Source organism: Sardina pilchardus, chromosome 2, assembly GCF_963854185.1.
Source record: "Sardina pilchardus chromosome 2, fSarPil1.1, whole genome shotgun sequence".
Taxonomy (NCBI): Eukaryota; Metazoa; Chordata; class Actinopteri; order Clupeiformes; family Clupeidae; genus Sardina; species Sardina pilchardus.
In genome coordinates, this window is record NC_084995.1 from 17,570,396 (window position 1) to 17,597,895 (window position 27,500).

Here is a 27,500-nt window from a genome sequence, read left to right on the forward strand (position 1 = left end):
ACACACACACACACACACACACACACACACACACACACACACACACACACACACACACACACACACACACGGCCCACCGTTTCATGGCGGTGCACTGGCCTCCGACCAGCACAAGGCTGCCGTGGAAGAAGACAAACGGCGTCGGGGAGCCACTGCAGAGCTTACCTGACCAACAGAGCGCGGGAAGGCGAGCTCAGACACAGCCTCAGATGGCATGCCGTGTGTGTGTGTGTGTGTGTGTGTGTGTGTGTGTGTGTGTGTGAGCTCAGACACAGCCTCAGATGGCATTAGCTCAATAAATACCAGGAGCTGCACTCAAGTACTGAAGTGCCTGCGCTCTGGAGCACGGGGGACAATGGTGGTGTCTAAAGGTTTGAGGGGGAACTCGAAAGCTCTGCAAAATCCAGCCAACGGAGTCGCTGGGAGGGAGAGAGAGAGATGTTGATGATGCGGAGAGAGAGAGAGAGAGAGAGCGATAGAGAGAAAAGACTATAGAACAAAACCATCAATCCAGCCTCCCTGGTCTCAAGTTTATTTGGCTTCATTTTTCTTTGAGTTTACAAAAGGGAAAAAAAGCACACCACCAATACGTGTGTGCCTCTGTGTGTGTGTGTGTGTGTGTGTGTGTGTGTGTGTAGAGGGAAGGGGTGACGGCTGGATGACAGAAATGAGAAAGTGAGCCAAAGAGGGAGAGGCAGCTCTTCGCAGCGTGCTCTAATGAGAGAGGAGAGGACCGAACGACCACACCTCCTCAATCACCCCAACTCCCTCTCTCTCTCCCTCTCTCTCTCTCTCTTCCTCTCTCCCTCTCTCTAACCCTCTCCCTCTGTCTCTCTTTGTGCCTGAAGCTTTCATCTTTACCTGAGAAGAACAAGCTCCCTACACTGTAAAAAAAAGACAATGCGAGTCAGAAAAAAAGCAAAACTAAACAAAGAAAGAAGATACAAACTCCTCCAAAACCATGCAATGCAACCGACCTTTTATTCAAACAACACCTAAATAAATAAATAAAACAGTTTGGCCGCAATTGGTAAATCAGCAAATTGCTCACATGGCAGTGCTAAAACAAAACACTGTTGTGCAATATTCCTCGGTTATATTGGAGTTAAAAAGGCAAATCGCGTTCCCTTGGACAAACTGACACTTTGATAAACTGAGAAGTCTGCCTGGCCTGGAGGTGTGAAAATGAGATCCTGGAGCGCCCAGTGTTTCCTGCGTTGCCTTGCACCTGACTCCCTTGACAAACACACTCTTTGGGGTGTCTCGTTCTGCCAGCGTCTCCTCGTGGGGCCGACCAACCGGACGGCCGGCAGGACGCGTGTGTAAAATGTGTGTTTAACACTAAAGCACAGTAGCAATGGGAGCCGCTAATCCTCTCAACACACACACGCACGCACGCACACACACACACGCACGCACACACACACACACACGCACACACACACACGCACACACACATACACACACACACACACACACACACACACACACACACACACACACACACACACACACACACGCACATACACACACACACACACACACACACTTCTCTTCACTTTAATCCTGAGCAAATATAGCCTTGGAGTGGGTTAGCGTTGGTGCTGATAGATCGTTCATGACCGTGTGTGTGTGTGTCTGTGTGCTTTACAAGACACAGTTTTACAAGACATTCTCTGACTGACAGGCCAACAGTGGTGGTGCAAGGATGGGAGACACATACTCACACACACAGGGTCATACACACACACACACACACACACACACACAAGGGTAGCCTTGACCTCCTCTCAGGCTGAGCAAGACTCAAACAATCAGTCTGTCAGCAGGGGAACTCTAAAGACATTACTGCTATAACCACAGCTCTGAGGTCAGCTGGAGCACACACAGACACACACACACACACACACACACACACACACACACTCAACTAGGCTCTCACTGAGTTTCATTCAAAGGCTTGATGGAGATGACAGCAAGGCCTTGGAAATTCTAGAGAACGCATGGTGGCGGATTTGAAGGAGGCCGTTAATTGTAAATGAGCATGAGCCAAAAATAATAATTGTTATTACCTCGACTGAAGCTGATTAAGAGTGATCGCTCGATTATGCATGGGGAGTGACGCACTTGAAGGCAGATTACTGATATGTATAAATGTTTTACCTTCATTTTCACTTAAAGAAGCACTGCAGGCCAAATGGCTTTTTATTGCTGTTCACAGCTGTCCTGTGGTGCGGCATGTGGATTTCAGTCTCTACGGCCCCGGCATTACTGAAGGGAAATGGCGAAATCACACACTACGCGCTGTGCTCGCATCAGCGAGGAGATGTGGTTCTGCCACGGTTCTACGACAGAATTAGACTCCGCGCGTCTAGAGAGCAAAGTCTTGAATAAATGGTTTCAGCCCCGAGTTACACTCCCTCGTCTCAACGCGGTACGAAAAGGTCAAATGTGAACTGCCTGTTTAATAACAGCCAGTTGCTTACATTTTTATTCTGGAATGTCTTTTTATTTCACATTTTTTCCTAAACATAGCCGCTTGCTTACTTCTCGTTTCCTCCAGGAAGTAGCACAATATACAGCTAATACCTGCCGAACCAGAGACATCGTATAGTAACTCTATAGAGTCTATAGTGCCTCTGTCTCTGTGTTACAACCTCTCTGTATACTAACCATTTGAGCATGCTTACATTGTCTTTGTACTTGTACACTGCACAATGACAATAAAGTTGAACCTAATTTAACGCAATCTAATTTGTGCGTGGTGCTTCATTCCCCCCAAAAAAGTAGCTAAACTGAAATAAATCCTGCCCCTGAAAGGTTGATTTATCGAAGCTAATTCCTTTCTACACTGACAAGAAACACGGTACATGGGTCAGAAAACTGATTTCTAACTATTTCTCTATCCTTTCTTCCCCGTCTTTCACACACAAGGCAACTACCGCTGCTGTTCATTTCGACAGACGCCATCACGGTTGTGGCAGTGCGTGTGACAGTACCTGGGGGAAGGCGTCCTCTTCTAACTCTGGAAAAGAGCGGTTCTGTTTACTTCCACTCTCCTCTGCAAGTGCTTAATATAATTAGACACTGTGACCCACTCGCAGGGGGGGTGAAAGAGCCACTCCTTGTCTGAGAAAGCGCTCAAAAATCCCTTTTTTGGGAGATGCCAGCAACGTTGCACTGTCAAGAAAATGAAACACGCTTTTTTAGTGTTCCCCAAAAAGAGCCCTCAAAGCTCTGACACCTGCTCACACACATAAATAGAGAAAAGGCATAGGTGAGCGGAGGAGGGCTGGAGCGTGTGTGTATGTGTGTGTGTGCATGTGTGTATGTGCGTGCCTGTGTATGTTTGTGTGTGTGTGCGCGTGTGTGTGTGTGTATGTGCGTGTGCATGTGTGTGTGTGCGTGTGTGTGTGTACGAGAGAGGGGGAGAGGGAGTCTTTCACAGGTAGAGTATAGATGACAAGGCCTCCTCGGTGCCAGGCCTGGATCAGGTAGCAGGGTGGAGGATTATGTTCTTTTAAGAGCGGATTAGCCATGTTAGCGCGTTCAAGGCAAATTGCTCAGAGAAGAAGATTCGGAGGTACAAAAAAGTAAAATTCTCCACTTAATCCCTCTCAAAGCTTCTTAGCTTCTCACTCTCTTCCCTCTCTCTCTCCCACTAACCCTTTCCTTCTCTCTTTCCCCCTCTCTCTCTGTCTCTGTCTCTTTTCCCCTCTCTCTCTCTCTTTCTCTCCCTCTTGCTCTCTTTTTTCACTTGTGATTCCAAATGTGTATCCCTTGCTTGTCAGCCAACCTCTGGACCGCCGGCATCTCTTCATGACAACTCATCTGTCTGCACTCCTCCCAGTCCTCCAACCCCACCTACCCCTCCCCTTCCCCACCACACACACACACACACACCCCACACACCCACCCCACACACACACACACACACCCCTGACTCGCCTTGGCTCTGGCGTCTGACGCCTGATGAAAAGCTCCATTTGGGCTCCTAAACTCCGCCGGCGGGACTGACAGCCGCGCGTCTCCTCGGGTGCAGTAGAGAGGAGAAACTCCCAAGAAGGAGGAGTGGTGGGAGGAGGAAGAGGAGGAGGAGGAGGAGGAGGAGGAAGATGAGGAGGAGGACGGCGACTCCACCTCTCAGGCAGAATGTGGTGGAGATGGCACGGTGACATGACAGACGCACAATAGCACAATGGTGGTCGCTACACGCGGGATGACACAGCAGAGGCGGGGCTAGCAAGGCCTGAATATGCCCGTCTGCTCACTGTGTTTGGGTGGGGTGTGTGAGTGTGTGTGTGTGTGTGTGTGTGTGTGTGTGTGTGTGTGTGTGTGTGTGTGTGTGTGGCGGCAGTGGGGGCGGCTGCTCTTAGGACAGTTAGTTTAAGCTGTGATAATGCAGAGTGCCTGACTGCCTGAGAGACTGTGTGGGCTCTAGTAGGTGGATTAGCCCGTGCCACTGGCACCTCCCAGGGACATATCCAGGTGTGGTCTACTCAACACACACACACACACACACACACCGCTAACTGCACTGAGGATTTGTCTGCATATGTGTTTGGAGGATTGGTGATGGTGGGATTAGTGTATACACACACACACGCACACACACACGCACACACACACACGCACACACACACACACACACACACACACACACACACACACACACACACACACACACACACACACACACACACACACACACACACACACACACACACACACACACACACACACACACACACACACACACACACACACACACACACGAGACACAGAAAGAGAAAGACAAGACTAAAAGGGGTATACAGAGTGTTGTGTGTGTGTGTGTGTGTGTGAGAGAGAGAGAGAGCGAGAGAGCGAGAGAGAGAGGGAGAGAGAGAGTAAAGGACGGAGGGTGAGTAGGTGGTTTTGAAGCAGAGGACTGTTGTCTTAGGTGTGTGCAGGGGCTGGAGAGCTCTCTGCTCATATCAGTATCATGATAACAACCAATTAGAGGAGAGAGACTAGTTGGCAGCTGGATAATAGCCAGTTACATGCACCATAGAATGAGTGAATGTGTATAAGTGTGTGTGTGTGTGTGTTTGTGTGTGTGTGTGTGTGTGAGTTCATAGGGGATAGTGTATGAGTCATGCTATGATGGCTTTCAAACACACCGCTATGATCCAATGCTGAAAGGAAATATCCCTAAAAGCTACTTTCATGCCCCTGTAAAACAGTGAATCCTAAACATCACACACACACACACACACACACACACACACACACTTATACACAATTACACATTCATCGACAAACACACACAAAGATGTGCATTACAACAGATGTTAATGAACTATCATATGGCAGAATAGATGTAGATGGAATTAATTGGTGAGTCTGAAGTGCCTGCATATACTGTATGTCACAGTATCAGACCAAAGGCTGGCGGAAAAAAGGGAGCAGTGCTTTTGAACAGGTTTACAAAGCTTTAGAAGCAACCTTGCCACTTAACCAATTTAAACATTCAGACGAGAAAACGCCAATGTACATCCCCAAATCGCTTGCCCGAACCGGTGCTATCCGGCTAAACGCAGGTGCAAACAAAGGTAGCTGATTCCATGCTGGGGTGTTAATTGTAGCAGCTACCTGAGGAGGATCTCTTCACCTCCGTTTCTTCAGCAGATCATCAGATGCACAAAAGGGGACCTCAACAGCCAAGGGGCTCTGGAGGAGTATGCCTGCTAAACGACTCAATGTAGAACTGAACAAGACAATTAGCCATATCAGACAGTCACACAACATTGCATTACTGTTAGGAGAAAACAATGGCCTCTTCACAAAACCTGATTGCTTCAATGCTGCCGAACAGAGAGAGATAATTGTTTCCTGGTGTCTTGACATACAGCTGTAAGATAATTAACTGAGACAGTGAAAGGATGTAACTCTAGGTGAGGGGGAGGGGAGACGAGAGAAGGCACTGCTCTCTTTGTCTCCTTAGTTAAATAATAGCTTGACTTTTTTAATGAGCTTTACCAGTCATCATGGAGGCTAACTAGCACATTGCTGACATGTTGCTAAAAATCCCACCCCCTCAACACACACACACACACACACACACACACACACACACACACACACACACACACAGAGACACACACACACACACACGCAAACACGCAAACACTCAGGCACAAAAGCACACACACAAAGCACACCAAAGCGTACCCCCTCCCGCCTTCCTTGTCTTAGAGATGCCATTGATTCAGGCAGCAAGGTGCAGTGGGCCATGGTATCTATGGCAACACAAAGTGGCTGAGGCGGCCAAAGTTTCTCTTCCCCTTCCTTGATGGAGAGGAGGAGAGAGAGAGAAACGAGGAGGAGGAGGAGGAGGAGAGAGAGAGAGGAGGAGGAGGAAGAGGAGGAGGAGTAGAGAGAGAGGGGAGGAGGAGGAGGAGTGGAGAGAGTGGAGGAAGAGGAGAAGGAGTGGAGAGAGAGGAGGAGGAGGAGTGGAGAGAGAGAGGAGGAGGAGGAGTAGAAGGAGTGGAGAGAAAGAGAGGAGGAGGAGGAATGGAGAGAGAGAGGGGAAGAGTGAGAGGCTGACTGCTCTGCTAATACTTCTTATTCTGTAGCCCGGCCACAGCTAGCAGCACAGCACATCACAAGCAACAGCCTGATCTCTGCATACTGAACAGAGAGCTGTCGTCCAAGAAACACACACGCGCGCACGTACACGCACACACGCACACACACACTCGTGTGCACCCAGACACATATACACATATACAGGCATATAAACGTATATGTGCACACACCTAGGAAACCAGCCAACCTGACAACTCAGTATGTCTTTGTACGACTATGTGTATGTGTGTGTGTGTGTGTGTGTGTCGCACTGGTACACTGACACTGACAAATACACACATCAGCACACGTTGGGCTGAATGCATACATACAGACCCACACAGACACACAGACATCCTGTGTGTTTCGGACACGAGCCAAACCAACACCTCCTGCCACACACCCACGCCTCATTTTCAATATGCCTCTGCACGCACACACACGCGCACACACACACACACACACACACAGAGAGAGAGAGAGCGTCCCCCAACCATTTCTTCCTCTCTCACACCAGACGTGTCCTCTCTCTCTCTCCTCCCCTCTCTTTTTGCCTTCCTCCCTCCTGAATGTGTGTCTCTCTTGCCCCCCCCCACCTCCCCACACACACACACACACACACACACCTCCCTCTCCCTCCCTCCCTCCCTTCCTCTCTCTCTTTCCCTCTCTCTCTCTCAACCTTTCTCGGTCCCTGCTGCCATGCTCCATGCAGACCTCCCATCTGTCACCAGTGTGAGGTTGTGAGGGAGAGAATGTGCGCTGGAGCACTGAGACTCACTCTGCACACGGCTCCGTAGCGTAGCGCGGTGCCGCTGAGCTATGCTACGCTACGGCTACGCTACCCACAGAGCATGTCCACGGAACGCGTCTCCTCCTACAACGCACAATAAGTGGGGGCATTCTTTAGTGGATTTACAACTAAAGCTCTATATTACAAAAAAAACCTTGTTTCCGCCAAACATATCTACCGACACACGAGACTAGAATGGCTCAGAGGAGAGACAGTGTGGTTAGCATCTGTACTACTAGGTACTGGCAAGATTAGCCTGAATGGTTACTTGGTCTCTCCCAACACAGAGATTGTTATAGACTACTAAAGGCGTTTTGGTGTGACTAGTGAGCAATGTGCAGTGAGCAAATGTTTTCACCAAATGTGTGTGTGTGTTTTTGTGTGTGTGTGTGTGTGTGTGTGTGTGTGTGTGTGTGTGTGTGTGTCGGCTGGCGCGCACGTGAATGCGCGCGATCATGTGAGGGGCTAACATATCATTCTGTTCTGCTGTGGAAGGGTTGTTGTTAGCGTGTTATTCCACAAGCTACAGATTCAGAGTTATTTCTATTGTTTGACGACCACTTGTCAAGTCTGTCAGAGGTGTGTGTGGACATGAAATAACCCAGCGCCCTAATGGCTACAGCTTAACGCCATGCTAGTCTTGAGTATTTTGCAATATTCTTGCAACATTTACATTTCAATTGAGTCTCCACTACAGTAATCTCTGGCTGTAAGATAACCAATGTGGTCTTATGGTGAGCTCAACTTAATGTTTTTTTTTTTTTCAGCGTTAATGTAAGGCCAGCATTTACTTGGCCAGTAATTGGGGTCAGTGCTGTAAATCAAAGTGACTCTGCAGGGCTGAACTACCGAGAGAGTATTTGGAACAGTGCATCAAACCTCGGCACAGGACATCTGGTAGACGCATTAGCCCTGCTAGCGAGAGTCCCAGTGAATCCACTCCACGCCAAGCCTGACCTGAAGACTTCCTTAAGCGTGCAGGGCAGGGCTTGACCTAACAGTCCCCACTGTGCGTGTTCATGTTTGAGGGAAACACAGTGTAGTGGGTTTTAATCACGGGATAATCACACAGCACTGCTGTTGGCTTCTTTTTATTATTGAGAAGAGCCTGTTGTCGACGCCGATGTTTTCCACTGAAGTATATGGGGTTCCACGGTACATCGTGTACCCCACACTGAGGAGAGATGATGCGAAACACACATGTGCCTCTGTGTGTGTGTGTGTGTGTGTGTGTGTGTGTGTGTGTGTGTGTGTTTGGGACCATGTGTGTGCTTTGATGGTCAATTAATTACTCAGCTTCTCATGCAAATGTCCTTCTCAGTCTCCCTTTGCAGCTCCCTTTGTTTGGTCGGCACGGCGACTGAACAGGTTGTCTTGGTGTGGTGTCAGTGTTGTGTGAGAGCGAGAAGCATAGAGCCGTCTTCCCAACCCCCACCTCTCCCTCGTCTCTCTCTCTCCCTCGTTTCTCTCTCTCTCTCTCTCTCTCTCCTAGGAGCCTCTCCACAGGATCTGAGAATGGCTCAGCTCAAGTCCTGACACGTGTGCCAGAGAAAAGGGGGGGGAAAGAGAAAGAGAGAGTCAGAGAGAGAGAGAGAGAGAGAAAGAGAGAGAGGGAGGGACAGCAAGAGAAAGAGGGAGAGAGAGACGGAGGGGGAGGGAAGGCAATATCTCACGTTCCTGTGGATAAGAAGAGGCTGGGGGAGGGGACGGGAGCAGCGGGGTGGTCTCTCGCTCTCTCGCTCTCTTCCTCTCTTTCTCTTTCTTTCGTTTTTTTTTCTCTTCCCCTCCTCGTTGAGCAGCCTGAGTGAGACTCGGCTTGTTAAAGTCTGGCTCCGGAGCCACGACGCAGCCTTGCTGGAGTCTCTCGCAGACAAATATATGTGCTCAAGTGAACACACACACACACACACACACACACACACACACACACACACACACACACACACACACACACACACACACACACACACACACACACACACACACACACACACACACACACACACACACACACACACACACACACACACACACACACACACACACACACACACACACACACACACACACACACACTTAGGCACTATTCTCTCAGGTGTCTGAAGATCTATGTAGATCTCAGATTTCCTCTTCAAAAGGGACGGAAGAGAGCCCGTGGCTGGAGTTCAAGAGCTGGGGTTCTATCAGAGTGGAGGTTTCTGTCTACTAACAGACTTGTGCTCCTACGCATGTCCCCACAATGGCTATGTTTGAGCGTGTGTGTGTGTGTGTGTGTGTGTGTGTGTGTGTGTGTGTGTGTGTGTGTGTGTGTGTTATTGCTAAGCCCCGGTGAGGCTCATGCTTGGAGGGACAAGAGACAGACGTCGCACTGGGTCCTCTCTGCGTCACTGGCATACTGTCTCTTTTCTCTCTCTCTGTCACACACACACACACACACACACACACACATACACACATACACACACAACACCGTACTTTGTCATACAAGACTTCATCTCAATGACATCGAACCTCCTGAGGAGGCCTGTGTCAGTGCCCATCAAACCACTCGTGTCCAATCACCTGTCTCCATCAGCCTGCTCTCCCCGCCTCCCCTCTTCAACACTTTGATCACCACAGAATAAATTACTGTCACCACAATGATATGCAAAATAGCAATTAAAATCTGACTAACAAGCTTTGAGGAACGGTGCTCAAGTTTCGCAACCACACACTCATAAGATTACATACAGGTACCTATGAAGACAACGAACCACTGTGTGCGTGCGTGTGTGTGTGTGTGTGTGTGTGTGGTAACCATAAATAATGCTAATAACGCTAGCGCCCCTACAAATCAGCTACACCCCTAAGCCTCATCTGTCCAATAATCAATATGGCCAACAGGCTGCTTGCTGTCTGAGGAACGTCCCTGCTCCTAGCCGAGCGTATGAGCCGGGTTGCTACGCTACTCTTAAAGTAAACACACGCATGTTGAACATGCCGTTACGAGGGCCAGAAAATACACATTTGAGGGAAGTTCCAAGAGACTAAACAACGGCGGCTCTGTGGAGAATGAAGAAGACTTGAAAAGTTCTCACGAGCTCGTATATGTAGCATATTGCTATCATTAAAGTCTGGCAGACAAACGGCATGCCATTTCATGGGTAGCTATTGCATCTAGCTACCTAACAGCTATGTTCTGAAAATGACAGAATCTAGTAGAGGCATATAATGTGCAGCATCTAATGTTTAGAAGCCTTGCAATAACCATACAGTACATGAAAAGTGTAAATATTCACTCTCCCATGGCGTGGCTGACCAACACACCCACAGCCCGGGCTACATGGTAGAGCCCACTTTATGGCCGCACATTCATCATGACCCTGCCCACCGGTGAAAGAGCAGATCTTCTTTCTTCAGTAGCCCATCCCTCCCTCCCTCCCTCCCTCCCTCCCTCCCTCTCTCTTGACTCCTCTCTTCCGCTCGCTCCCGCTGGTCTTCCTCCATTCATCTTCCTCCCTCTACCCTGCCCTTCCTCTCATCTCTCTTTCTCTCTCTCTTCCTCTCATCTCTCTCTCTCTCTCTCCCTCTCTCTCTCTTCCTCTCATCTCTCTTTCTCTCTCTCCCGCTGTGATCTTTATTTCATTCCTGTCTGTACGTCTATCTTCCCCCTCTCTCTCTCTCCCCTCCGACTCTAACACCACCTATTTGTCCTCCTCACTTGCTTTACATCTGAATCTCTCCATTCCTTCCTCTCTTCCTTCCTACCTCTTTTTGTGCCCCCCCATCCGCCCCTCCCCACCCCCACACACCCTGTTCTCTTCTGCTGCATTTTCCTTGTGGCAGGCACAAAAGGCCCATCGCCATAAATCTGGTCTTTTATTGGTGCTGAGTGTCTCTGGGTGGCTCCAGGGAGGTACGCAGAGGGGGGGTTGGAGATAGAGAAAGAGCCAGAGCAGGAGAGAGAGAGAGAGAGGGAGAGAAGTAGAGAGAGAGAGAGAGAGAGAAGGAGAGAGAGAGAGCACGGGGCATGCGGTGGTGGAGAGGGCACATCTCACCTCTGAGAATAAGACACTATCAGCAGAGAGGATGAAAGACACAGAGGAGACGAGAGACAATGACGCCATGAAGGAGAGCGAATCACAAAACCAATCTGTACACATGCCCCACTCGCCCGCTATTCCACACAGCACAATGCTGGCTCTCTTCGGCAGACATCTGACACATGGCAGAGGGCTGATCCCCCTTAAGTGCCAGGATTTAGCATGTCACAGCACACAAATAGAGATGCTTGTCCCCTCGCAAATGTCACCATGCACCACAATGCTGTCATAAGCATATGATCATTTGCCTTGTTTTGCTAACCTTGATATTAGGGAACACAATCAATCTCATTTAGACTGGGTCACGGTGGCTGTAGACAGCCTGGAGCTCAGAGATCTGAGACAAATCAATGTGTTTGTGGCCCACCTAGGGGAAACTAGGGGGGCCGGTGGCGTGATATTAGGCTTAAATATTACAGTGTTGATTTCCTATTCCAAGCCGTAGCTGTTGCTGGGGCGACGGACGCCATTTTGGCATATCTGCCATGCCCATCATAAAATACAGAATTATGATGGGAAAGGGGCTTGTGGATACACAAAGGCAGAAAAAGCCAGGCAACAATGGCATCTCCTATTAATTGCTACAAAGCACCCCTCAAGCAGGAAGGTTAAAAAGAGAAATGGATTGCGCTACTTTATTCCCATCTTTTATCTATAATAGACAATAACAGACTGGAAAATATTTCCCCATAAGTGCCCCTTCTTGCACAACAAATGAAAGACACTAATGAAATCCTTATTTCTCAAATTCAAAGACTCAACTTGAGGGTAATTTGGCAAAAACTGTACCCACTCTCATCATCTGTTCTCAGCTGCAAAAAAAAAGGTCTTCCTTTTCTTTGGGGAAATTTCCGACAAGATATCCTCTCTTCACACAAAGAGTTTAATAAGCTCCCCATTCCACAATATCATCCAAGTAACTGAGCACTAAATGATCAACGCCTCAACCTCCAGGCACCACACGTGTCATCACTCAAATGCTATTTACCCAAAAAGCCTTTTGGTTCAACCTGTCGGGGGCTTCAGTCAGCTATTTAGGAAACTGCAGACGCTTACCTGTCCGTGTGTCGGCATGGGCCCGTAGGTCATCCCTTGCTTCATCAGCAGCATCCTCTTCTGCTCTTCGCTCAGGTGGGCCGTCTGTCCAGGCATGGGCCCCTGCGCAGGGGGTGGCCCTCCGCCCTGCCCCGCCGGGCCCTGCATGTACGGCATCATGGGGCTCTTGCCCTGGTTGGCCATGGGCGGCGTCATCCGCTGGGCCATGTGCTCCATGGCGCTGAAGTGGCTCAGGGGCTTGGTGTTGCTGTAGGACAGCTGCTTGCTGAGGACACTCTGCGCAGCGGCCATGTTGTTTGGTGGCTGCTGCTGCTGCTGCTGTTGCTGCTGTTGTTGTTGTTGTTGTTGTTGTTGCTGCTGCTGCTGCTGCTGCTGCTGTTGTTGTTGCTGTTGTTGTTGTTGTTGTTGTTGCTGCTGCTGCTGCGGAGTCATCATGCTCATGTGATTCTGCTGGAGGTAGTTGTTCATGCCGGGCTTCTGCGGGTTCCCAGCCATGGCTGGCACCATGGGGTTGGACGAGCTGAAGGCTTGAGGGTACATCATGGGGCTATTTGGTTTGTCGGGGTTGAAGGGTCCCCCGTAGGGGCTGGTGGGAGGGCCGGCGGGCGACCAGTTGGCGGCCTGCGACTGCTGCTGCTGCTGGTGCTTCTGCTGCATGAGCTTGGCCCTCTGCTGCTGCTGGGCGGCCATCTGTTTCAGCTGCTCCGCTGGGGAGAGGTCAGCGCTGGGCGGGCCTGGTACAGGGACAGGCACCGGTCCCCCACCACCACCGCCGCCGCCACCTCCACCTGGACCCGGGCCTCCGCCGGACACCGACGTCGACCCCACCGGCCCGACCGCCGGCCCCGCGCTCATCATGTAGCCGTTGCCGGGCCGGGGCGCCTGCGTCTGCGCTTGGGTGGGCGCCTGCGGCGACTGCGCCACGCAGTTGGCCGGCGAGCCCGACGCCATGGCGACGGCCGGCGACTGCTGCAAGGGCTGCTGGGGCGGCGTGGCGCTGGCGGCGGTGGCGAAGGGCGGGCCGGAGGAGGACGGCCGCACCTGGGGGGAGCCCATGGGCATCTGCCCGCTCTGGGAGGGCGGCGGGGGCGGCGCGGGGGCGGACACGGGCTGCGGCGGGTCTTGGGGCAGCGACGTCTGGGTGGGCAGTCGCGTGAAGTCCGCCTCCTTCTTCTCGTCGAAGTCGTCCTCCTCGTTGAACAGGTCGTGCATGTCGTCCTCGGGCACCGTGTTGGCGAGCTCGTCGATCAGCTCCTGGAGCTCCTGGTCGTTGAGGTTGAAGTCGGAAAACAGCTTGTTCTGGTTCGAGAGGGCCGTGTCCGACGACTCCATACATCCAACCTCATCCTGAGGCTCTTGCTTCATGTCTTTGAGCAGGCTGAAGCTATCGTCCAGGTCCAAGGACCCGTTCAGCTTGATGTCGGGCAGACCGCCGTTCTTGCCGAGATCGTCTGGCCGCCCGGTGAGGTGGTTGCTTCCAGCGTTTCCATTTCCTGCAATGTTGTTGCCATTGCTGTTGTTGGCCAGGGGTGGCTTGATGTCCATTTGATGGAGGGGGGAGATGGGAGGTACACTGCTGGGTAAGTTCCCCAGCGAGTCCAAACCGCCCTCCTTCCGTAATCTCTTGTTGCTTGGGGAGTAGTTCCCGTCGCAGAGGCCATTCTGATCTCCGTTCAAAGGCGAGCGAGCAATGTCCAGTTTCCTTTTCACCGTCTCTTGAAGCTGCACAGAGAATAGAAAACAAAAAGGAATATTAAATGAATGCGTTACAACAATACTGACTGTGAGTGTTAAAAATTAGACTTAATTGAGTTCAATTAAGATTTGTATGCTACCATTTGCAAAGCACAATACAAGCAGACTGGCTGCAGCTCAGCTATTCACAAAAGCAAAAAGATTCACACTCCTACTGTAACAAAGCATTTATCACGGTTTACAAAAGGATCAAGGTCAGCCTGAGTTTGACAAAGGTCATTCTATCACCAACGGGGCGCAGCAATCGCCCCCTCAACCCTCAGACACAAAAAAACAGTGAATATATCTACACTGTGTTCTACATTTCAGTCATCCACAAGAATGGACTACTGTACAAACATTGCCGACAGAACCTTTCGTAATGCTACACCACCCAGCTTATGCTACATACCTCACAGTCCAATGCTAAATGTGCACATGGATGTGTGTGGCTCTTGAGATTGGCACAGGTGTGAGGACTTACATCACCCTCTCACCCTCTTATCATTCATAAGAATAGCACATTGTCCTAGAGCTCTCTTACACACACACACACACACACACACACACACACACACACACACGTAGCACCTTTTGACGTGTCGAACAGTGCTGAAACACTGCCTCATGCCCATTGGCCAACACAATACGGCAGCGCAAATGAAAAGCGTCTGAGATGGCGACGGGGGGTTAACAAGGTAGAGGAGTCGTCCAGTAACTGGAAGGTTACTGGATGGAGCCCGACTCCTCCTGATCCTGTTGCAGTGTCCTTGAGCAAGGCACAACTGTTCCCCATGAGCAAGTTGGTGCCTTGCATGGCAGCCTTCCTACTATCAGTGCACGAGTGTGTGAATGGGTGAATGTGAGGCATTACTCTGTAAAGCACTTTGAGTGCTCGGAAGAGCAGAAAACGCTACATAATAGTGTAGTCCATTCATACCACTAAAGCGGCCGTGGTGGCCCCACTGCCTGCCAATCGGTTTGCCCAGGTTTGATTCCTGAACCTGCTGTTGTGAGTCCATGAAGCTTTGGATAAAAGCATTAACTTTAACTTCTAACTTTAAACCAGTTAGAGGCAAAAAACTATTGGGCTGGAACAATGGCGCAGTCACAAATGTCCATTGATACCGTACTTGTGATTCTGAGGAGAGAGGTAAAGATGGAGGGCCATGGAGAACAGGGCATGAGCAGAGAGATCCAAAGAGAAAGCTGTTGGCCAAGTTTCATTGTCCACAATTGGGCACCAGAGGTTCTTGACACACACACACACACACACACACAGACACACACACACACACACCTGCATATGAGCAAGCCTATACTGTAGGCTCAGATGTACACAACTCACACCCACACAGATAAACAAGACTAGTGTTGACGTGCAAATAGTAATTTTGTGCTGCCACTACAGCTGTCACTGCTTCCCTTCCTACTGCAGTAGCCTGTTATGCTTCACATTTGTTTCTAGGAAAAATACCAACACATCTGTCTACAAAGTACCTATTGATGGAAGCGGATGCATGAACTAACAATGAAACAGCGAGTGCAATCACAGCCTATACCCCACACGCCAAGCTAGGGCTAATACTTCACAACGAAACTAGGGATGCACCGACATAGCAACCAACATCGGTATTATAGGCCAATATCGGTCTAGCTGACTAATATCGGCTATTTAGATTTAGATTCATATGCCATTTACTGATGCCAGTGGCTGATGTTTATCTGTTATGCTACATCAATTCAGCACTAGGTAACCATTGTGCTATGAAGGTTATTAGTTATCAGCCAGATTGTTATCATATACATCGATTATTGGTCAAATTGTTATTGTATGCATAGGTATTGGCCCAGAATTTCACAATTCGGTTCTCTAACCTAAACCACCAGTAATGTGAGAAATACAGTGTATTATTCTTGTGTCTCCACTATATCATGAAATGTATAGAACTGCAATAATATTGTAACTATTGTACTGTTGCCATGATAATAATGTATGTTGCTCTTGTCGTCATTGATGTTGATGGTACAGTATCATAAGTTGTAATGTATGTTGCTGTTGTTGTTGTTGTTGCTTCTGTGGTCATTCCCAACCATAAGTGCCAATGCACCAAGTCCCCATACTGTGCGCTCAGCTCCAGCTAGCCCTTAATCTGGGTCCTGTAAAGGAAAGAGCCCAGTGTAGTATTCAGATGAGCCTGGAGCCTACAGTGTCTCTCCACAGCATCCCTATCTGTGTCAGGACAAGAGGATTGATAAGGGCAGGCCCGAGCAATCAATCAAAGAGAAGATACTGTCATCAGCTGATGATGAAATTACCTGCCGTCACGGTACAGTAGCAGGCATATGGCTAGCAGACTCTGTCTTAATGTGCCGAACCAGGAGGAGAACAAGGCAGGGCGGCGCTTACATTAACTAAGAGCCGTTGAGCAGTGAACATCTCACCGTTATTTTTTTAAAGAAGGCAAATATGGAGGGGGGATTCAGGAAGGGGGATGATGTCACATTTCTGCAGGAGCAAACGAAAAGCCTAATTGAAATGCCTGCATCTCACATGATCACCATCGGAACTCAATGGAAGTTCCATGAGGATGTCAAAACGGCGTATATTTGTGTGGGTGGGTGCGTGTGTGGGTGTATCAGTGTATGTGCACCAATGTGCTCTGTTGCTAATTAAAGAATGTTGAGAATGTTAATCACCCACACAGGCTGTTTCATCAGGGCTTGATGGTGTGTGTGTGTGTGTGTGTGTGTGTGTTTTGTCTGCTTGTGCGCATACAGGCTCTCATTACAGGTCAGGAATGAACCATTCTGGTATCACTGGCACATTTCTACATCTAACTACAAGATCAGTCTCCCCTTCATATCCAGCCCCTCAGGAGTGTGTGTGTGTGTGTGTGTGTGTGTGTGTGTGTATATGTGTGTGTGTGTGTGTGTGTGTGCGTTTGCATGTGCTTTTTAGCGTGTCCGTGTGTGTGTGTGTGTGTGTGTGTGTGTGTGTGTGTGTGTGTCTTTGAGTCTCATGCGTGCCACTCCACTCAGACGTGCCAAATGAAATTCTGAAATAACGAGATTCATGGATATTTCTCTGCCCTTCTGGGCAATGGCTCTCCCCTCCCCCTCCTTCTCCTCCTTCTCCTCCTCCTCCTCTTCTTCTTCTTCTTCTTCATCTCCTGCACTTCCTTCATCCCTCTCTCCGTCTATCCCCACGGCAACGACAGGAGTCAGAGCACGTTGGAAAACAAAGAAGACCCATGTTTACTCACCAGCATCATGGAATAAAAAAGGAGGAAAAAGATAATCAAGATACAAACTAGGGCACCCATATCTTCCCCTCTATCTCTTCCTCTCCCCTCTCTCTCTCTCTCTGTCTCTATCGTTCCCCCTCTCCTCTCAAGTGCTCTTTTACCCAGAGCCAGCTCATTGGAGGCGAATGGCAGGGCTGTGTTATTGTTATTGTTGTTGTGGTCTTCCAGAGACCCTTCTCTCTGTGCTCTGGTGGGTGGGGTGCCGGGGTGCAGCCGGGCGACACGACGCCTGTCAATATTAATAGCATTCATCATGCCATAAAGACGATTAGGCTGGCTGTCACTCACCTCCCCCACTCGACGAGGAAACCGTGACTGACGGCTTCCTCCACCCAGACGAGAGGGAGAGAGAGAGAGAGACAGAGAGAGAGAGAGAGAGATAGAGTGGGAAGACAGGACGAGAGAGAGAGAAAGAGAGGAGGAGGGATGGATGAAAAATGAGTCTTCTCTGAATCTGCCTAGACCATCTCCTGCATTGGAGTCCCTCATAAATATGCCCCATATTCATTCTTTTCTTTCTTCTCCTCCGTCTCTTTGCTCTCCCTCTATTCCATCTACGAGGTGCAGCTCTCTCTTTGTTTCGCTCTCACTCTGTCGCCCCGATGTCATTTTTCCCCTCCATCTCCCTTGCGCTCTCTCTCTCTCTCTCTGGACCTCTCTCTCCCTCTCTCTGTACCTCTCTCTCCCTCTCTCTCTGTACATATCTTGCGTGAGAGTAGCAGGTGATTGATGTCAATAATAGCTGTCTCCCTCAAAGTAGTCTGCCAGCCAAATCTCTCTAATTATGAGTGTTTAGCGCCAGCCCCGTCGTAAAAGCAACCTATAGAGGCGGCTAAACGCTGCGCCTCCACGCTCAGCCGTGTAATTACCAGCTGGGCTAGCCCAGCAGCAGCCCGCCCCGGCAACCAGCTCTGGCTCCGTCGCCGCCGCCGCCGCTATCGCTAAGCGAGCGACATCCACAAACGCCGGAACGGCGAGGGAGCGGAGAGGAGAGGAGAAGAGAAAGGAGGAGAGGAGCGGAGCGGAGAAGAGAGGTGCAGAGAGGAGAGGAGCGGAGAGGAGAGAGGAAGAAAGGATAGGTGCAGAGAGGAGAGGGAGGCAGGAGAGAGGAGGAGAGGAGTGGAGAGGAGCGGAGAGGAGGGAAGCAGAGAGGAGGAGAGAGGAGGAGAGGAGCGGAGAGGTGAGGAGGGAAGCAGAGAGGAGGAGAGAGGAGGAGAGGAGCGGAGAGGTGAGGAGGAGGGAAGGAGAGAGGAGGAGAGAGGAGGAGAGGAGCGGAGAGGAGGGCAGGAGAGAGGAGGAGAGGAGCAGAGAGGTGAGGAGAGGAGGGAAGTGTCTCTGCTATGAACAAGCCCGAGAGAAAAGGAGGGGCAGAGACACACACAGAGAGAGGAGAGTGTGTGTGGAGAAGAAAGAGCAAGACGTTCTGATCCAAAAAGCTCCTTCGAACATTAGAGAGAGATAGAGAGAGAGAGAGAGAGAAGAGAGGGTGGAAAAAAAGACAAAAAGAAAGAAAACAGACAAAGGCAGAAAGGAAGGTAGAGAAAGACACCACAGTAAGAGAAAGGAGGTGGATAACAGGGTTGTTTATTTTTTCATCCGCCGTGTGTTAAAAACACACACATCCAGCGCACACACACAGACACACACACCAAACACACACGCACACACACACACACACACACGCACACACACACACACGCAAAACACACCAACACACACACGCAAAACACACAGACACAAAACACACACACACTTGCTCTCACGCCTGTTACAGGGTGGAAGAACACACAGTATGAGCAAAAACAGAGGAAGAGAACAGAGAGTGAGCGAGAGAGAGGGGGAAGCAGCGAGGGAGGAGGGATGGGAGGCAGTGGAGCAGGATAAGAGAGAGAGAGGGAGAGAGGGAGAGAGGGAGGAGGAGAAGGAGGAGGAGGAGGAGGAGGAGGAGGAGGGGAGAAGAGCTCTTCAGTCAGACGGTTGCGCTTTCGTGCGACTGAAGCAGCAGCCCTGGCTCTGTGTCTCACCAACAGCAGAGAGTCATTTGTCAGGAGAGAGAGAGAGAGGGGGGGAGAGAGAGGAGGGGTAGAGAGAGAGAGAGAGACGGAGGGAGAGAGAGAAACACACCAAGGTGCTGTTGTTATAGCAACCTCCTGCTCTGGTGGCCCCTCCTCCCAGCCCCTCTGCTGATTGCAGTGGACAGCTTTGCCAATAATGTACAGGAAGCAACCAGCCATGGCTCAACCTCTCTCTTTCTCTCTCACTCTCACTCTCTCTTCCACCCCATCCCCCTCGCTCCCTCCCTCCCTCCTTCTCTCTCTCTCTCTCTCCTTATTCCCCTGCCAGAAAAATGACAGCATTTTTTAGAGAAGGCGCTCCATTACAGAGGAGACCAACCTGCACTGATTTTCCACAATCGCCATTTTGGCGGGTGGCTCTGCCATCTCCTGATAACAGAACAGCACACAAAAACAAGCTCTGCAAGCAATACAATTTAATCAAGCCAACACTGTACGCACACAATGCATTCCTTCCCCTCAGCCAGCTAAGAAAATAAGCTGTGCTTGATGAACAGAACACGAAACACCACCTGAAAACCTTTACCACCTTTACAATTCCACACCACCAATGATTCCACATCATTTACACAATATTTACACACCCAAACCACCACTTCTCACTCCTGTGCTTTTACACCTTGTTTTGAGCTAACGGACCTCAGTTATCCATCTATGACCTCTCCCTTCATCCTTCTCTTCTTCTCTTCCCTAGATTCTGCATCATCCGACCATCATTTCACACTCAGCATCAATAAAGTACTACACCATTAGGAAACACCACCTCCAGTGGACGCACCCCCCCCCCCCACACACACACACACACACACAGTTACCTATCACACACTGACCAGGTGACACACACATTCCCGCACACACTGACCTAGTGCACACTGACTAAAAAGACCCATACATTCCCACACACACACCAAGCACACACTGACCAGGAGACACACACATTCCGACACACACACACACACGCTTACCATCCCACCCTCCTTATCTACCTTCAACCCTAGTTCCATACCATTACCCTCCAGTAGTGCACTTCCACCCCTGGCCTAAAGGGGAGCCGTACAGCCAGTGACCTTGCAGTCACCTTCACGTTCCCACACATATAGCAGAGTAAATGTAGGCTACGCAGCAAACTAGCCCTTTGCATGTTGGGCAGATGGACATTTATGGATGTCTTTTGAATGACAGCTGCATCCCTTGACAGTAAACCTAGAGGACTAATAGAGAGAGAGAGAGAGAGAGAGAGAAAAATAGGACACAGTCTCGGATGCTAATGAAAATACTCCCAGTGGTCTATTCGACGAATTTCATGGATGAATGCTTTGATCAAACTCTAATTCGGAATAAGACAAACAGCTTAGAAAAGAGTCTGTTGTTCAGCCCCGTGCTCGTTAATGAGATGCATATCATTTGGAGAGGACGTGCCTGTTAAGTCGTGTGTTGTGTGAATGAAGATCGGGTTGGTTAAGTTTAGTTGCGTGGGGTAACTAAGGCATGGCTGGATGGAGATGCAGATAAGCAGCCTACTTTAGGTCAGCCAGTTCTAGCATAAACCTGATCTGGCCCTGGGCTGAGGGGCACTTAGCCAAGTCACAACTGCTGTCAGGGTTCCTTCCACTTGGAGACAGACAGACAGACAGACACAAAGGTGTTCAATGAAGCCAACAAACACACACATACACACTCATTCATTAATTCACTCTCTCTCTCTCTCACACACACACACACACCCACACACACACACACGCACACACACAGGAATGACAGCGGATGTACATCCTTCCTCCCTGTGCTAAGCCAGAGTCGTGTGTGTAAAGCATGTGCTTCCTCAGGCTAATCCAGCAGTCCCACGGTGCGTGTGCGGGGTGGACCAGCACGGCTAAAGAGCAGTATTCCAATTATTCATACGTGTGTGTGTGTGTGTGTGTGTGTGTGTGCATGACATACACAAACACTCCACTGCCTCCTTACATGTGATCAGGCCTCTTTGAGCCACACAGCATGTTCACAACACATTTTATGAAGCTACAGGCCTTGTGACTTCACACATTTCATATGTGAAATAGTTTCACCTAGATACACTCAATACCATACATTCCACATAGCACCACCCTCTATCACACACACACACACACAGACACAGACACAGACACACACAAACACACCTACACCTGCAAACTAAAATCCATCCCTTAGTAGCTGTCAATTTCCGCAGGCTGATTTGCAGATGATTTGGACTGAGGTAGCTATAGGTGTTTGGGCTCATTTGTGTGTGTGTGTGTGTGTGTGTGTGTGTGTGTGTGTGTGTGTGTGTGTGTGTGTGTGTGTGTGTGTGTGTGTGTGTGTGTGTGTGTGGTTTGGGTTCATCAGACTGTGAAATGAGCTCATTATGGCAAACGGCCCTTTAATTAACAGGGTGAGAGGAACACACACACACACACACACACAGACACACACACACACACACACACACACACACCACAATCAAATTAGATCCACTTCCGACACTTAATGTGTCAACAGGAAAAATATGAAATATTCAGATTCACAAATGTAAGTTCTATCATACATGAATCACTTTTATTTTGGAATATATTCATCCTTCAAACATACCATGAGAAATGCATTGTGTCCATGCGCAGTGTGTATGTTTCTTAGTATAGGCCTAGAATGACAATTAATCATCAACTTAATTCTTCAAATGTTGAGAAGAATCTCATTTGAAGCTTTTTCTTTCATGTCGGTAAAAAAAAAAAAAATTCTGTTCACTTCTACATCCTCTCATCTGTCTGGAATATCACTGATACTGCACTTGGAACTTCAGATCCTGTTTCTAATAAGTTAGACATCCAGCAAAAAAACCAACTAAACTTATGATCAAGTGCAGAAAAAGATGTGATTTATTTTTCAATTGCACTATATTTTGTAAGTCTCGTGACAACAGGCATATTTTGCATGTCCACAATGGCACATGTTTGACCTTGAAAAGTGGAGTGAAATTCCTGAATGAGTTAGCGTTTCATAAAGATAACCACGTCATTTTCCGTAGCAAGTTCTCCCATGATGTGGAATCTCAAAGCCAAGAGTGGCCTCGGAGGAAAGTTAATTTCCTCAGCGCTAAACATCATCATCATCAGGGGTTTGTTCCATGTAGATACGAGACTGTCACTGGCCAGAAAACTGATGCTGATCAGTGCAAATGGCCACTAACTAACTAACTAACCCTCTACAGAGAGTCTGGGCAGCTGGTCAAACCTGTATAATTCCACTGAGCACTTGGCTGATATGATCGTGGAATGTGTGTCCTTGCTGGGGCAATAAGACAAGACACTCTTTGTCAGACACAGATAACAAAATTGCTGATAACTTCACGGACGCAGAGTAGAGACACTAAGTGTGTACCCGCATCTAAACTGCTTCCATAAGAAAGCCAGGCTAAAGTATGAGACTCCTCTGGGCCCACTGGACACGTTTGCTCTTTTCACGACTCTGCTGCGTCATGTCTGCAGTGCACGGAGAGAGAGAGAGAGACAGAGAGAGAGAGAGAGAGAGAGAGAGAGAGAGTGGACCGCGCCGGCCAAAATGGACTCCTCCATCAGCAGTCCCGCGAGATGGCTGGCATCAGGTGCCACATTAACACTCCCTAACCCTTACCTGACGTTCACTCCTCTTTCCCATCTCATCCCTCACTCTGTTCACCTCTCTTTTCCTCTCCATCCCTCACTCACTCGCCACCCCCCCCACCCCCCCACCCCTTCCGTCTCTCGCCCCCCCTCCCCTCCTTAGCCTCCTCTCTGCCAGAACTTGGTTCCTGTCTGTGGGATACAGAGATTTAAAAATAAACCTCAGCAGCAGAGTGTTCCAGCTTCTCCCTCTGCTCTCTCTCTCTCTGTGTATGTGTGTGTGTGTGTGTGTGTGTGTGTGTGTGTGTGTGGATGTGTGGATGTGAGAAAGAGAACTGTGTGTGCATGTGTGTGAAGGCGTTCCTTTCTATAAAACCAATCTGAAACTATTGTCAGATAAACATCAGTAGTCTAAGTGCACCGAACGGTGTGTCTGTGTGTGCGTGTGTGTGTGTGTGTGTGTGTGTGTGTCTTTACATGTGAATATAATTGAAGACACATTTCCATTGCGTGTGCATGTAGTGCAGACAAGAGGGTGAATCTTGTGGGCCAGCATTAGTGATAAGTAGCCAGAAGCATTAGAAGTGGGTAGTGGGAAATTGATGAGAGAGAGAGACCGAGAGAGACCGAGAGAGGGAGAGAGAGACCGAGAGAGAGAGAGGGAGAGAGAGAAAGAAAGAGAAAGCAGGGTGTTAACGCACACAGCTTCCGCTCGTTGAGCACTCCCGCCTCCTCCTAAACGACACTAAACACGCCTTCCCACCCTCACTCCTCTCCTCTCTCTCTCTCTCTCTCCTCCCCCTCTCCCTCCCTTCTCCCTCTCTCTCTCCCTCGCTCCCCTGTTAGTGGGCCTCTGTTTAAACACAGGCTGTGTTTGCACTGCAGCGGCTGCCTGCGTGTTAAACACAGCCCCTGAAATCCTACGCCAATCCAATAAAGGCATCAGCCGCCCAGGGAGAACAGCCTATTACTACCGCCCTCCCCACACCTCTGACAGAGAAGGAGAGAGAGAGAGAGAGAGAGAGAGAGAGAGAGAAGGAAGGAGAGAGAGACAGAAAGAGGGGGATGAAAGACAGATAGAGATATCTACATGGAGTGGAGCAGAGAGGAGGCAGGAGTCTCAGGATGGCTGAAGCTCACACGTATGTATGAAGGAGGACAAAAAGCATGGAGTGGGTACGGCGGCGATAAAGAGAAGTCAAAAAGGGCCTGGGGGGATGGGGGTGGGCGGTTGAGGTGAGCACACAGACACAAAGAGAGGAGTGACAGGACAGAGGCAAGGAGGGGGGTCGGGGTTGTGTGTGTGTGTGTGTGTGGGGGGGGGGGGGGGGGGTTGGTCTGGGGGTTCGGAGGAGCGAGCTGAACAATAGAGAGCTGCCGGCGGCCAAGCCAGATCTCCGGCACAGGGCACACGCCTCTGTTTCCGCAAGGGTGGGCCCTGCACAGCACATGGAGACAGACTGGCGGGCACACACACACACACACACACACACACACACATACACACACACACAAGGCCCTGAAAATTCCACACCACCTGCCCAGTGTGTCCCTCCATCCTGAAACCACCCAATCATGTGACGCCCACCCACACAAATACACTCATGCAGTCACATACCGCCACACAGCTGGACTTACCATAGTCAGCCCAAGGACAATGATCACACCCAATCACACACACACACACACACACACACACACACACACACACACACACACGCACACAAACACACACATACTCTCTCCAGATTCTTCAGACAAACTTCTTTGCTTCACTTGCTTGAAGCAAATGTGCCTCAGCTTCATATGACTCCCCTCATCAGCACAACATAAACAATCTGTTCCGCTCTCCACCGCGCGCTAAGTCTTGGCCAAACCTGGTGCAGGGCGGCTCGTTAGCATGCTAATGCGGCTAATGGGCTCTCTGATGCTGTGCGCGGCGGCGGTAGCGGGTAAAAAACGAGCTGCCGCCGATCCTGACGGATGCTAATTGTGTGGATCTGCTTCCTCTCAAATGAGCCATTACACACGGGCACGGCGGCTCATCTACACACAGCCGAGGGCTTCGAGGGCTCTCCACACACACACACACACTCGCTCACTCTCTCTCTCACACACACACACACACACACACACACACACTCGCTCTCGCACACACACACACAGACACACACACTCGCTCGCTCTCTCACACACGCACACACACACACACACTCGCTCTCGCACACACACACACACACACACACACACACACACTAAGCATAGACAGAAGGGGAAGGAGGCGTCGGAAAACGTACGGTCGTCAGGTCCAAGGCTATCATGAACCACTCCCAACGCCCCTCCCAAAGCTCCACATAGCTGCTTGGTTATCCAAGAAAACCACTAGTTTCCCCGACACATTGACACATGGCATGAGAAGCACGCCTTATGAAAAGCACCATAAAACATACACACTCTCACACACATAAACAAGCATACTGTACACACTCCACATTTCTGTATTTGATAATGGCCATGGGCAAAGCTGGGAGGCAACCAAGGCTTTACAGCCACGTTTAAATCATAAAGGCCAGGCCAGATGGATGCATGAGCACCAATACACACACACACACACACACACACACACACACACACAAACCCTCCCACACATAGTTGTTGTGTTTATTTCACATAGTGTGCGCCTTTGTGTGTGTGTGTGTGTGTGTGTGTGTGTGTGTGTTGTCCTTACCATCAGCAATTTCAGGAGTGCTGACATAGCAAAAGAAGGGTAAGAGAGAGAGAGAGAGAGACACTCCCTGACTCTCCCTCCATCAACAAACACATGCTGTGGTAGGCCAGCCTGGCAGAGGAAGCAGTGACTAGTGGCTGAAAAATGAGAGTGAGGGGGAGAGAGACAGAGAGAAAGAGCAGAGAGAGAGAAAGAGAAAGAGAGTGAGGAAAAGAAAAAGATTGAAGGAGGATTTAGGTGTTCCTGTCTGAAGCACATTAACGCTAAACGTCTGGGTACGCTGGGACTCACAGCAAAGTAGTCGGACAGTCGCCACACACACACACACACACACACACACACACACACACACACACACACACACACACACACACACACACACAGGTCTGCACAGAGACGAGATGAACTCTCCCGAAGGGGTGGGACTTCTCTACAGCCAGTCATGTGGAACCTGAGCGCTAACTCACCACTAACCTCACCACCACCACCACCATCACCATCACCACCATCACGACCACCACCACCACCATCACCATCACCACCACCACCACCACCATCACCACCACCACCACCGCCGCCACACCTTGGAGGCTACAGGAGGAGGGGGTGGGGGATCAGGATCATCACCCTTGCCTGTAATTTGACTGTTTGCGTCGTCGTGTCAAAAAGCCTTCGCATTCTTAAGTGGTGACCGAGGGGCCGTGATGGACGGGCCGAGGGGAGGCAGCGCAGCCAATAGCGTCGCTGGGAGAGGAGTGGGGGGGTGGGTCGAGAGAGAAGAGAGAGACGGAGACGTTCTCTGGAACACGAGAGATCTTCCACGGAGCCCTCAGAGGCCAGACAGGCAGACAGACAATGGGGAGAGTGAGTGTGTATCAAAACACACAGGTAGGCACTTGTTGAGTCATTGATGGCTCTCTTTGGGCAGATTTGGTCGAGTTATTTCCTCCCTAGTAGTACCTGCGCTCCACAGAGGCTGGTGAGTCAGCCAGCCAGACGACGTAAGAGCCCACACCTCTCGCTCCCTTCTCACACACCTCACCTCACCGATGGGCTCTCAAACCCTGAGCCTGCCTCGTATGTAGCGCTCTCTCGCTCTCTCTCTCTCTCTTTCATCCCTCTCTTTTTCTTTCTACCACTACTTAGGCCAGGCCTATTCAACTAGCGGCCCGCGGGCCAGATGTGGCCCGCTTCAAATTTCCTGTGGCCCGCGTGTCTCGTCATGAGAATGAACTCGCTTTGACGGGTGTGCATAGATCTTCATATTGGCGAGTAGCGCACTGTCGGCCCGCCCCTATTGGCCAGACTAATTCTTCCAGTTATCTTCACTCAGAGAACACAGCACATCACTACACAAACTGACATTTCCAAATGTGTAACTAGTTTTAAATGTTATCATTAAATGTTGATTAAATTACGATTTCTTACCGCCAAAGATTCTAAACCTCGAGCGTGCGCAAAATCAAAAATGTTACAATCATACCCGGTCTCCGTTCCT

General features: G+C 49.9%; 1 protein-coding gene across 1 annotated transcript in view; it reads right to left on the reverse strand.

Annotated features, from left to right (window-relative positions):
* Positions 1–27,500, reverse strand: part of maml3 (mastermind-like transcriptional coactivator 3) — a 118,855-nt gene that overhangs the window by 33,628 nt on the left and 57,727 nt on the right. Inside the window, exon 2 of the mRNA XM_062551401.1 lies at positions 12,541–14,262. Coding sequence (XP_062407385.1) covers positions 12,541–14,262 — 1,722 coding nt within the window. The remainder of the gene's footprint in view (positions 1–12,540; positions 14,263–27,500) is intronic.